Source organism: Pongo pygmaeus, chromosome 14 (assembly GCF_028885625.2).
Source record: "Pongo pygmaeus isolate AG05252 chromosome 14, NHGRI_mPonPyg2-v2.0_pri, whole genome shotgun sequence".
NCBI classification, from domain to species: Eukaryota; Metazoa; Chordata; class Mammalia; order Primates; family Hominidae; genus Pongo; species Pongo pygmaeus.
The window spans coordinates 26,599,068-26,612,100 of record NC_072387.2 but is presented as its reverse complement, the minus strand read 5'-3'; the positions used below and the strand labels follow the sequence as shown (position 1 = coordinate 26,612,100).

The 13,033-nt window shown below is 41.9% G+C and overlaps 2 protein-coding genes and 2 pseudogenes across 40 annotated transcripts in view; 1 reads left to right on the top strand and 3 right to left on the bottom strand.

Moving 5' to 3' along the window:
• IFT88 (intraflagellar transport 88) overlaps positions 1 to 13,033 on the bottom strand; it is a 133,856-nt gene that overhangs the window by 83,318 nt on the left and 37,505 nt on the right. For 28 of the 37 annotated variants that reach the window (XR_010123480.1, XM_054447248.2, XM_054447257.2 and 25 more), the window contains 2 exons: positions 12,411 to 12,639; positions 9,203 to 9,273 (listed from right to left, as the gene is read on the bottom strand). Coding sequence is in view for 36 of the 37 variants with exons in the window: in XM_054447248.2 (XP_054303223.2) it covers positions 9,203 to 9,273; positions 12,411 to 12,639 (300 nt within the window). In the remaining variant the exon portion in view is untranslated. The remainder of the gene's footprint in view (positions 1 to 9,202; positions 9,274 to 12,410; positions 12,640 to 13,033) is intronic. The other 9 variants (XM_063650576.1, XM_063650582.1, XM_063650590.1 and 6 more) reach the window with 1 other exon arrangement.
• EEF1AKMT1 (EEF1A lysine methyltransferase 1) overlaps positions 1 to 13,033 on the top strand; it is a 208,275-nt gene that overhangs the window by 177,004 nt on the left and 18,238 nt on the right. Inside the window, exons 6-7 of one of the 3 annotated variants that reach the window (XM_063650592.1) lie at positions 3,740 to 3,811; positions 4,249 to 8,502. In XM_063650592.1, the coding sequence (XP_063506662.1) occupies positions 3,740 to 3,811; positions 4,249 to 4,433 (257 nt within the window). In that variant the 3' untranslated portion in view covers positions 4,434 to 8,502. Of the gene's footprint in view, positions 1 to 3,739; positions 3,812 to 4,248; positions 8,503 to 13,033 lie in introns of those variants that run through there. The other 2 variants (XM_063650594.1, XM_063650599.1) reach the window with 2 other exon arrangements.
• Positions 1,990 to 2,167, bottom strand: LOC129012034 (U2 spliceosomal RNA; annotated as a pseudogene).
• Positions 6,124 to 7,247, bottom strand: LOC134738001 (solute carrier family 35 member E1-like; annotated as a pseudogene).

Here is a 13,033-nt window from a genome sequence, read left to right as displayed (position 1 = left end):
GAGCTTTCTCAACATTACTGAATTGTGATTTTTCCTTAGTTTGTTAGTATGGTGAATTACATTGATTGATTTAAAAATAATGAAGCAACCTTGCAGCCTTGGAATTAATCCTACTTGGTCATGGCGTGTAATTTTAAAAACATGTTTCTGAATTTTTAAAAAACAGCTTTATAGGGATATAACTCATATACCATACAGCTCACCCAATATAAAGTCTACAATGCAACGGTTTAGGTATAGTCACAGATTTGTGCAACAAGCACCACAATCACTTTTGAAACATTTTCATCATCCCAAAAAGAAACATAGTATCCATTAGCAGACACTTCCCTGTGCCTATTCAGCCCCTGGCAACCACTAACCTACTTTCTCTCTTTATAGATTTGCCTAATTTATACCTTTCATATAAACAGAATCATAAAACATGTGGTCTTTTGTGACTGGCTTCTTTCACTTATCATGTTTTCAAGGTTCATCTGTATTGTATTGGTTGGTGCAAAAGTAATTGCATTCAATGGGAAAAACCGCAATACTTTTGCACCAACCTAACAGCATGTATCAGTACTTCATTTCTTTGTATGGCTGAATAACATCCCATATTACGGATAGACCATATATTATTTACACCTTCATTAATTGTTGCACATTTGGATTATTTCTATTTTTCGATATTATGAATAATATCACTATGAAAATCTGTATACAAGTTGTCATGTGGACATATACTCTAATTACTTTTGGGTAAATATCTAGAAGTAAAATTGCTGGGTTATATGGTATGTCTATGCTTAACCTTTTGGGGCACTTCTAGGCTGTTTTACAAAGCACCATTTTATACTCCTACCATCAGCATTTAAGAGTTCCAATTTTTCCACAATCTTGCCAATACTTTTTATTTTCTCTTTTATTATAGCATACTAGTAGGTGTGAAGTAGTATCTCACTGCAGTTTTCAGCTGCATTTCCCTAGCAATTACCGAAGTTCAACATCTTTTCATGTGTGTATTGGGCATCTGTGTATCTATTTTGAAGAAATATCTATTCTTATCTTTTGCACATTTTTAATTGGGCTATTGGCCTTTTTATTATTGAATTGGACATTACTTATATAGTCTAGAAATAAGTCCCCTCTCAGATACATCATCTGCAAATATTTTCTCCCATTCAGTGGGTCGTCTTTTCACTCTCTGGATAGCGTCCTCTGAAGTACGTAAGTTTTTAATTTTGATAACGTCCAATTTACCTTTTTTTTCTTATGTCACTTGTGCTTTTGGTGTCGTATCTACAAAACCTTTGCTTAACCCACAGTCAATGATATTTCTCTTTTTTTTCTAACAATTTTATAGTTTTAGCTCTTACATTTAGGTTTATAGTTCATTTTAAGGTAATTTTTGTGTATGGTGTGAAAGAGATGTACAACTTCATTCTTTTGCAAGAGAATATCCACTTTTCCCAGCACAATTTGTTGAAAAGACTCTCCTTTCTTCTCTTAAATTTTCCTGGCACCTCTACTGGCTATACATGTAAGAGTTTTTTCCTTGTCTCTCAATTCCATTCCATTCATTTATGCCTCTGTCTTCACAGTGTCTTCATCAGTGTTGCTTTCTAGTTTGAGTCCCAACTTTGCTTTTCTTTTTCAACACTGTTTGGGCCATTTTGGTTCCCTTCCATTTCCATATGAGTTTTAGGATCAATTTGTCACTTTCTGTAAAAATATTGCTGGAATTTTGACAAGGGTGGCACTGAATCTGTACATTAATTTGGGGAGCACTGCCATTTTAACATTAAGTGCCTATCCATAAAAATACGACACAATTTATTTAGTATCTTTATATTCTTTCCATGTTTTATGGTTTTCAGAGTTTAGGTTTCGCATTTCTTTCACTAAATTTATTCCTAATAATTTTTATGCAATTATAAATGTAATTGTTAATTTCATTTTTGGGATCATTCATTGGTAGTGTATAGTATATTTATTCTTTTTTTCCTGAGGGGGTGCACGGTTCCTGAAGCTACTGCACTACCAGGTCAATGCATAGAGCAGATGGAGCAAGGTCCTATTCAATCTCCCTGCTCCAAAAATCCATTTAACAGATTGTCCTTGGATAGCGGAAGCATCAGATATACAAATACTACACTTGATCTTAGCCAAAAGGCTGAGAAGATATTAATATATTACTGCACTACACTATTGATTTTTGAATATTGATTTTTTTTTACTCTACAACCTCATTTATTCTAACAGTTTTTAAGTTGATTCCTTAGGATTTTCTATGTACAAGATCATGTCATCTGAAAAAAAAAGATGGTTTTAACTGTTCCTTTCTAATCTGGGTGTCTTTAACTCCAGTTTTAAGTTTATTTGTTTTGTGCCAAAGTTAGAATCTTCCAGTTCAATGATGAACAGAACTGGTGAAAGTGGGCCGGGTGTGGTGGCTCACGCCTGTAATCCCAGCACTTTGGGAGGCCAAGGTGGGCCTTGGCCCACCCTGAGGTCAGGAGTTCAAGACCAGCCTGGCCAACACAGTGAAACCTTATCTCTACTAAAAATACAAAAAATTAGCCGGGCATGGTGCTAGGCGCCTGTAGTCCCAGCTACTCAGGAGGCTGAGGCAGGCGAATCACTTGAACCCAGGAAGTGGAGGTCGCAGTGAGCTGAGATTGTGACACTGCACTCCAGCCTGGGTGACAGAGCAAGACTCCATCTCAGAAAACAAAACAAAACAACACAAAAAACTGGTAAAAGTTGGATATCCCTATCTTGTTCCTAATCTTAGGTGCAAAGCATTCAGTCTTTTTTTTTTTTCTGAGACTGGGTCATGCTCTGTCTCCCAGGTTGGGGTGCAGTGGCACAATTTTGGCTCACTGCAACCTCCACCTCCCAGGCTCAAGCAATTCTCCCAAATAACTGGGACTACAGTGCACATCACCACGTCTGGCTAATTTTTGTATTTTTTTGTAGAGACAGTTTCACCATGTTGCCCAGGCTAGCATTTAGTCTCTTTCCATTAAGTATGATGTTAGCCGTGAGTTTGTCACAGATGTCCTTTATCAAATTGGGGAACTTCCTTTCTACTTGTTTCTTGTTGGACTTTTTATTTTTAATCTTGAAAACATTTTGAATTTTGTGAAAAAATTTTCCTGGTTTCTACCGAGATGGTTGTGTAGTTTTCATCCTTCATTCTACTGATATCCTATGTATTATTACTATTAATTATTATTATTGAGATGGGGTCTCACTCTGTCGCCCAGGCTGGTGTGCAGTGGCGTGATCACGGCTCACTGCAGACTCAACCTCCCCAAGTTCAGGTGATCCTCCACCTCAGTTTTTGTTATTTTTAGTAGAGCCAGGGTTTCACCATGTTGCCCAGGCTGGTCTCAAACTCCTGGGATCAAGTGATCCACCCACCTCGGCACCACAAAGTGCTAGGATTATAGGCATGAGCCACTGCGCTTGGCCACTTGTATAATATTAATTGATTTTTACATGTTAAACCAGTTTCACATTCCTGGGACAAATCCCATTTGGTCCAGATGCATAATTCTTTTTAAATTTTGTTAATATTTCAATTTTCTTTTGAGTCTATATTCATATGATATTAATCTGTAGTTTTCTTTCTTCTTTTTTTTTTTGTTACTGTCTGATTTTGGTAGTAGGGTACCTCTACCTTCATAAAGGAAAGTAGGTTCTGAAAGAGATTATGTAGAACTGACGTTAATTCCTTTTTTTTTTTTTCCAGTAACATCAGAGATTTCATTAAACCTGGAGGTCGAATTCATTTCGGAGTTCAATGATATGTCCAAAGAATCAGGTACTATAATCGTATAGACAACTCCCGTAATACATTCACAGTGCAAAATTATCCCTGTTTCCTGTCATTCCCTAGTGAGAAAAATCCAACTGCAGACTTGACTGCCTTCGGTGAAGGCAAACGGAAAGTTCTTCTGAAAAATAATACCCCTCAAGATTGACTCTTCCCGTTTTACACAGCAATTGTCTCAGCTTGGGACCAAAGTATTTACAAAGCAAGCAAACAACAGACTAGCGAACAGGGACACTTCTGAAGCTGGTGATGCAGAAATCCACTGCCAAGCAGGGTGGGGGGCCAGTCACCTCTCCTGGAGTGTTCCATATGTAAGCTGACACAACTTAACATCTTAAATACAGAATTCCAATCGAAAGAAAAGCAAACAAATGACAAAAAAAACAGCAGTCAAGCATAAGCAATGTTACTTCCTCTCTGAACAGGGAAGCATCTTGCTCACTGGGAGATAAAGGGTGAACCTCTCATCTGCTGCTGTCTCCCCGCAAGTGCCAGCAAGAAGCTGGGTGTGATGATGAAGAAAGATGGCAGCCATCACCAAGACCCCACAAGCCAAGCCATGGTCCCCTCCCTGAGGGCACAGTCCTTTCATGAAGCCATAAAAGACTGAGACCACAGCTCAGACCTGAGCACTCAGGGTTACCTACTGGGGTCGTGTAATATTCCTGATGTGATTTCTGCCAAAACCCAAACTGGTTGTTTTTTGTTTTTTTTTTCTGTTTGTTTGTTTGTTTTTGAGACAGAGTCTCACTCTGTTGGCCAGGCTGGAGTGTAGTGGCATGATCTCGGCTCACTGCAACCTCCACCTCCTGGGCTCAAGTGATTCTTCTGCCTCAGCCTCCCAAGTAGCTGGGACTACAGGCGTGTGCCACTATGCCCGGCTAATTTTTGCATCTTTTTAGTAGAGACAGATTTCACCACATTGGCCAGGCTGGTCTCTAGTGATCCACCTGCCTCAGCCTCCCAAAGGGCTGGGATTACAGGGGTGAGCCACTGCGCCCAGCCCTAAACTGACTCTTGACCAAAGAATCTGATTTGGCAAACCAAATCTTAGTGCAGTGTTCGCTCCTTCTCCCCTTACCCAGAACATGATTCAGATCCTAACATAAACACAAAAACAGGTCAGGGACCAAAACGCCGTGGTCTTGTCTATTATGCAAAATATTGAGATAATGTTCATGATTCATTCTGTTTTCAGCAATTGTGTCCATTTTGAAGCTTCTCTCGAAGCTTCGAAACACTGCATTTTTTCATACTAAATATCAAAATGTGTCACACAGGCATCACCAGTGGGAACTTTGTTTTTAAACATTTAGAAATAAAACAGTTTTTGACCCATAAGCCAGTCCTAATGCATAGGGTAATGGGGATCGAGGCTAAACACATACACAACTACAAAATATTCCCTAGAAAAATGCAAGATCCTCAGAAAATCAAGATCTCCCTACCAAACAACCTACCAAGTCATGGCAGAAGAGGTGAAGACTCCTCTCAAAAGGTAAGTGCCATAGAAATAGAGCTTGAAATACTGAACATGATTTCTCGAAGATCCTTTTTGTTACCCCAAGAGAAGTGGAGGCAGAGGAGAGAGAGAGAGCAGTTTCCCTTCCCTCTGGATCCAGGTGGATGCCAACTCTGACACGCAGGGCAGAGCACCAGGCTGCAGGAATTGGATGCAAATTGCAATCGCTTTTCACTTTGGAACGTTTGCCAGGAACTTGCGAACCATTAAGGGGATGACTGGGAAACTGGATCCATCTCTGTGGCTGGGGATGTTTCTGAATGATTCTCACAGGCTCCTTGTCTGCTCAGTGACCCTGCTGGTCCTATGCGTATCTGAGCCGGGGAATTAAAACGGCCAGTCTGACATTCTCAAGCGCCGCCCTGGACACCCCCCACTGCCAGCCCATGGTCTACAGCCACAGCGATCCCAGCTTTCCAGACAGGGTCCTGAATGTTATCTGGAATGCAGACACAAGTGTTTTGAGATATACCGTTTAGGGAATAATTCCACATGGAAAGGTATAACGTGGCCAAAATCTCGGCAGGGACCTGGCCCTCAGATGACAGTTTCCAGGAGGAAAGAGCATGGGACACTAGTGTCTGTTTAGGTTTGCCCAGAGCCCACAGCCATCTGTGCTGCAGGCAATGCATCCTCCTGCCGCTCATGGGGGGCCGGGAATCCCGGTGCTTCTGACGAAGAGTTATGCACCATTCCCTCGGCTGGGTTGTACATTCACTGGATGTCAGAAGTTTCTGAAACTGCTGTGGGGGCAGGGGAAGGAGTCGCAGAACAGTCTGGTCCTGTCCTCTGGACTCTACAAGTCATAGCGGTTCAAACTACGAGTTTGGGTAGCTCTGCCAGCTGTACTGGAAGTGGTCTGTTAAGATATTATTGGAGCCATGATAGTCCCCATGCTGGGGGAAGAGGAGGCCATTGGTGGGGCTTCTCCAGCGGGCTCTGGTGATGCTCCTTGCTGCTCAGGTCCACTGTGGTGCCAGCAGGAGGTGCTTCCTGACTTGCTGGTTTGCATCTTACTTGGTCTTGTTGTAGAGGAAGACCCCGAGGATGGCAGTTATTATGCCCAGGACATTGGTGCTGGTGACTGCATTGGGCAGCATGATCAGGGACACTGTGATGACCATGATTCTCCTGGTGGCATTGACGACCGAATAGCTCAGGGAGCTGACGAGGTTGAGGATGCTAAAGGCGATGACATTCTGGGCAAAGTTACAGAAGCCACTGACAGCCAGAAGCAGGAGCATCCAGGGCCACTGGGAGACGTAGTCAAGTCGCTGCTGACCAGGAAAGCTGAGAGGTCCACCAGAACCCAGGTGGGGATCATAAAAAAGACAGCGTCGCAGCCCAAGATGTTGAGCAGCGGGAGATGGTGGATCCACAAATCTCTCAATATCTTTTTGGAGAAAATGTTCTGAAGCAAGAAGCACAGCGTGGCAGCCTCCCCACAGGTCGAAAGACAACTTGGTGACCGTGGCCATCAGGATGCCGCTGATGATGGGGATGAGTGACAAGTATACCTTGGTGCTCTGCTTCTCCTTTATAATGATCTGGGACAGGAGGACCACCCAAATGGGCATGGTGACCTTGATGGTGTGTGCATAGGACATGGGCACCTTCCAAAAGCTGACGTGCACTGACAGGGATGTGAAGTACTTGCCGAAGGCGACTGGCAGCACGCAGTGAGGGCAAAAGTGCGGTGGCAGCAGCGGGCCAGGCAACGGATGCAGACTGGGCCCGGGGCCTGAGATGGGTGGCACAGGGGGCACGCGCCAAGTGTGCAGCAGCGGCAGGAGCCCCGCGTACAGCACCAGGATGTGGCACAAGAACACGGTCACCGGGAACGGGAAGGCGCTCAGGATCACCTTGTTGACCACGCTGCCCACTGCAGCCGCCACCATCCTGCCCAAGTGGCCGCCCCTTCCCGCCCCTGATATAAATTCTTGACAGAATTCTCCAGTAAAACCCATCTGGGCCTAGAGATAGGTTTCTTTTTTCAGAGTTTTAAAAGTATCATTCAATGTCCTTAAGATTTATAGGGCTATTCAAACTATCTATTTTATTTATTTATTTATTTTATTTTTTGAGACAGAGTCCCGCTCTGTCACCCAGCCTGGAGGGCAGTGGCGCTATCTCGGCACTCACTACAACCTCTGCCTCCTGGGTTCAAGCACTTCTCCTGTCCCAGCCTCCTGAATAGCTGGGACTACACGCACACGCCACCATGCCTGGCTAATTTTTGTATTTTTAGTAGAGATGGGGTTTCACCATATTGGTCAGGCTGGTCTCGAACTTTTGACCTCAGGTTATCTACCCAGCTCAGCCTCCCAAAGTGCTGGGACTACAGGCGTGAGCCACCGTGCCCAGCAAACAATGATTCTTAATGAACACTTGGACATTTCTGAATTATGAGACCCTGGATTTTAAGTATTCTGTTTTAGCTGGCTTTCTGGATACCACTCCAGCAGAGGAAGGAGACACTCAACCTTACCACTGCCAGGTGAAGGTGGAAATCCAGCCCCTGCCACATGGCCTTCGTTGACACCCAGAATAGGCAGAGGAGTCCTTGCATCTGTTGGGCAGGGTGGGAGTTCTTGCTTCCCAAATAGTCCATCCTACTAACATCATGATGGGAGAGCTTTGTTACAACTGGGTGACAGGTAAAGCCCTGATGCTCCACTAAGCCTCCTCTGACACTACCCAAGGAGAAAGGGTTGAGGGATGCTTCAGTACTGCTGGGTAGGGGTGGAATTCCAGGGTCCCCACATGTCATCCACTGACATCAGAGGAATGGAACAGCCTTTAGGGATTAAAGTCTTAGCTCCCACTTGGCCTTTTCTGACACCACCCCAGTTGTACTTTTAATTCCACCCTCAATCTCCAGCGAAGGGAGAAAGGCTGCAGACTGGGTTCAATCACCAATGGCCAGTGATAAAAATCAATCATGCCTACATCATGAAACCTCCATATAAACCCTAAATGACACAGTTCAGAGAGTTTCCAGGTTGATGAATACACTGAAGTGCTGGGAGGGTGGTGTACCCAGAAAGTGCATAGAAGCTCTGCACTACTTCCCCCATATTCTGCCCTATGCGGCTCTTCCATCTGGTTGTCTCTGAGTTGTATCCTTTATAATAAAGTGGTAAGTATAAATAAAGTATTTTTCTGAGTTTTGTGAGCTCTTCTAGAAAACTACTGACCCTGAGGAGGGGGTAGTGGGAGCCTTCCATTCATACCAGGTCAGTCAGGAGGAGTTCAGGAGGCCCAGGCTTACAGGCTTACAGCTGGCATCTGTAGTGAGGAACAGGGTAGTGGTCTTGTGGGACTAAGCCCTTGGTATCCAGGGAGATTGATAATTGGTTGTTGGTGTGAGAAAAACCACACATTTGGTGTCAGAAGTGTTGTAAGTAGAAACAAGTTGTAGTACCATATTAGAGGAAGGAAGAAATGAAATAAATAGAATTTTGTCTCCGAGAGCTGATCCTTAATTGTGAGGCAGGATAAAAAAACATAAAGACATCATTTTTGAAATAAAGGTAAGATAAACAAAGTTCCAATAATGTACCAAATGCAGAGGGAAACAACTGACAGAATAACTGAGATTGAGTAATTGAGATTAGCACGAGCACTGAGATTATTCTGAATGAGAAAAGAGAACCGGTAAGTACAAAAATGGTGAATAGCACTATTCAAGAAATATATTGAATATAACAAGTTCTGTAAGAAACAGAATGCACGTTCAACTCTTTTATAAAAATTAAAACTAAATTATTTTAAGTTTCAAATATTATCTTAATACTAAACATGAAATATTTTAAATAATAGAATTAATAACTACATTATTAAGTTTAAAATATTACCTTTCATGTTCCATTTGCCTGAGGTGATCATTTTTTATAGCTTCAGTTACTAAGTTAGTATGAGGATCATCCTGGTAAAATAAAATGGAAGAAAAAAAGAATAATTCAGAAGTAAACAGCAAGAACTTAATTTTTGTTTTGTTTTGTTTTGAGATACAGCCTCACTCTATTGCCCAGGCTGGAGTGCAGTGGCAAGATCATGGCTCACTGCAGCCTCCACCTCCCTGGGCTCAGGTGATCCTCCCACCTCAGCCTCCCAAGTAGCTGGGACTACAGGGGCACGCCATGATGCCTGGCTAATTTTTGTATTTTTTGTAGAGATGAGGTTTCACCATTTTGCCCAGGCTGGTCTTCAATTCCTGGGCTCAAGCAATTTGCTCACCTCAGCCTTTCAAAGTACTGGGACTATAGGCATAAGCCATCATGTCCAGTCACGAACTTGAATTTCCAATAAGCCTCCCCACTAATTAGTTTTAAAAAATGGAGAGTAAATTAATCCTTCTATTTTCCCTTATGTAAATTAGAACTTTCTTTTTTCATATTTCTGATTACCAATCACATTCTCCATTGAACTAACCTATTCTAAGAAGCTGATAAAAGGATCAGGATGGAAAGATTAGTACCAAGTACACAGAAGCTGGGGTTGTTAGTACAAATATGTAATACTTTAATTCTAAACTCAAATATAAATGCTTCAATCATCAATTACTTAGTATGATCCATATCTCTACTCCCCATTAAAAACACAGATGATTTTACAACATATATTATTTTTTCTCAATATGAAAATAATATATAATAATTAACATTTGCCCAGCACTTAACTATCTTCCACGTACTACATTTTTTTTTGTTTGGTTAGTTTTGTTTTGAGACAGAGTCTTGCTCTGTTGCCCAGACTGGAGCACTGTGGCACGATCATGGGTCACTGCAGCCTCAAATTCTGGGCTCAAGCCATCTTCCCACTCAGCTTCTGGAGTAGGTGGGACTACAGACATGTACCACCACGCCTGGCTAATATTTTATTTTTTTTATTTGTTATTTTACTTTTGAGACAAGGTCTCACTCTGTCATCCAGGCTGGAGAGCAGTGTTGTGATCACAACTCACTAAACCCCTGACCTCCCCGGGCTTAGATGATCCTCCCACCTCAGCCTCCAGAGTAGCTGGGACTACAGGTGTACACCACCAGGCTGGCTAATTTTTTATTTTTTTGAGACAAGGTCTTACTCTGTCACCCAAGCTAATGTGCAGGGGTGTGATCACGGCTCATTGCAGCCTTGACCTCCTCGGGCTCAGATGATCCTCCCACCTCAGCCTCCCAAGTAGCTGGGACTACAGGTGTGCAACATCAAGCCCGGCTAATTTTCGTTTTTTTTTTTGTAGAGATGGAGTTTCGCCATGTTGCGCAGGCTGATCTTGAACTCTCAGGCTCAAGCAATCCTCCTACCTTGGCCTCCCAAAGTGTTGGAATTACAGGTGTGAGCCACTGTGCCTAGCTGCCAAGTACTATTTTAAGCATTTCACATGCATTAACTCATTTAATCCTCACCTATAATCCTCACCTTAACCCTATAAAATAGGTTATAATAGTTAATCCCATTACATATATAAAAGAACTGAGGCACAGGGAGAGTAACAGCTGAGTAGGAGAGCCAAGGCATCTGGCTTCAGAGCCTATACTCTTTACCCACTATGCTACAGTACTCTTATAATCTATTTTTTTTTTTTTTTTTGAGATGGAGTTTTGCTCTTGTCACCCAGGCTGGAGTGAATGGTGCGATCTCGGCTCCTGCAACCTCCACCTTCTGGGTTCAAGTGATTCTCCTGCCTCAGCCTCCCTAGTAACTGGGATTACAGGCACCTGCCACCATGCCCAGCTAATATAATCTATTAAAAAAATCTATTAAAAGTTCAACTCTGTGAAATTGAAAATGTACCACTTTTATCTACAAATAGAGGCAATTTCATATGGTTTTCCTTAAACTAATACACAGTATGCCAATATTTTATTTGTAAAAATCTGGAAAATATTTCAAAAGCATTTACAATCTCATAGCTCAGAAACTACTGTTCCTACATTGGTGTCAATTCTTTCAGTTTATGTTCATGTTATAGGTGTGCATAGCTGTATGTTTTCACTTAACATTATATGAGATTTCCCTAGGTGTTTGAAAATATGACTTTTGATAACTGCATTATGTTCCACTCTATGAATAAGGATAAGGAATTTAAATTTATTTCACCTTTTTTTTTTTTTTTCAAGACAGAGTCTTGCTCTGTCACCCAGGATGGAGTGCAGTGGCGCAATCTCGGCTCACTGCAACCTCCACCTCCCAAGTTCAAGCAATTCTCCTGCCTCGGCCTCCCAAGTAGCTGAGATTACAGGCACCCACCACCACACCCAGCTAATTTTTGTATTTTCAGTAGAGACAGGGTTTCGCCCTGTTGGTCAGGCTGGTCTCGAACTACTGACCTCGCAATCCGCCCACCTCGGCCTCCCAAAGTGCTGTAATTACAGGTGTGAGCCACTGCGCCTGGCCTTCGCTCTTGATATATTTACACACAGTTGAGGGTTCCCTCTGCTCCACAATAGCTCTTAATAGGTGAAATAAGGATTTGGAGGTTTCTTGGTCAAGATATTACCCTTGGCCGGGCTCACAGCTGTAATCCCAGCACTTTGGAAAGTGGAGGCAGGTGGATCACATGAGGCCAGGAGTTCAAGACCAGACTGGGCAACATGGCAAAACCCCTTCTCTACTAAAAATAAAAAACTTAGCTGGGCATGGTGGCGCATGCCTGTAATCCCAGCTACTCGGGAGCCTGAGGCATGAGAATTGCCAGAGCCTGGGAGGCAGAGATTGCGCCACTGCACTCCAGCCTGGAAGGCAGGCTCTCTGTCTCAAAAAAAAAAAAAAAAAAAAAAAAAAAAAAAGATATTATGCTTAATGAATGACATGGAATCTTATTTTTAATGATTTTTTTAACTAAAATTGTGCAGTCTGGTTTAACCATAATCTCTACTCCATTTCAATAGAGTCTCATTCTCAATCCAATTTAAATAACAAATGAAATATATCCATAATAAAACACATTGATACAGGCCTGGGAAAAACCCAAGTAGTCATCTATTCTGGCTTTCTCATTCTGAAAACAGAAAAGCACAGATAAGTGGGAAGTGGCTACAGAAATGTCTTTTTCATACTCACACTTGGTGAAATATATTTATCTTCATCAATTTCTAATGGAACAGCAATCAATTTTTGGAATGCCTTCTTCATTTTTTCTCGGTCTCCAACAGCAAAATAACAGATAGTTAGGTTGTAGCCTGCCTTCAGATTTGGTGCCATGCTCATTATGTGCTCATATGAATTAATAGCATCTGAATACTGACCAGCCTGAATAAATGTAACTCCAATGTTCTGCATTATTTTAATCCTAAAAGAAAAAGACATGGATTAGCTTTAAAATTCTGAACTCTTTAGTATGACATTCAAACCATTCACAAATAGTTTTCTTTTTTCCTCTCCCACTTTACTTCGTTTTTGTTTTGTTAAAGCTTTATTGATAAAAGCTTTATATACACACCATAAAATTCACTCATTTTAAGTATATGATTCAATAATTATTGCTGTATTTATATAGTTGTGGAACTATAACAACATCCTTATTTTAATTCATTTCCATTACCCTAAAAATAAAACCTGTGCTCATTAACAGTCATTCCCCATTCTTATTCCTAGCCCTAGGTAAACATTAGTCTTTTTTCTTTTTTTTAGACAGGGTCTCTCTCTGTCACTCAGGCTGGAATGCAGTGGCATGATCTCTGCTC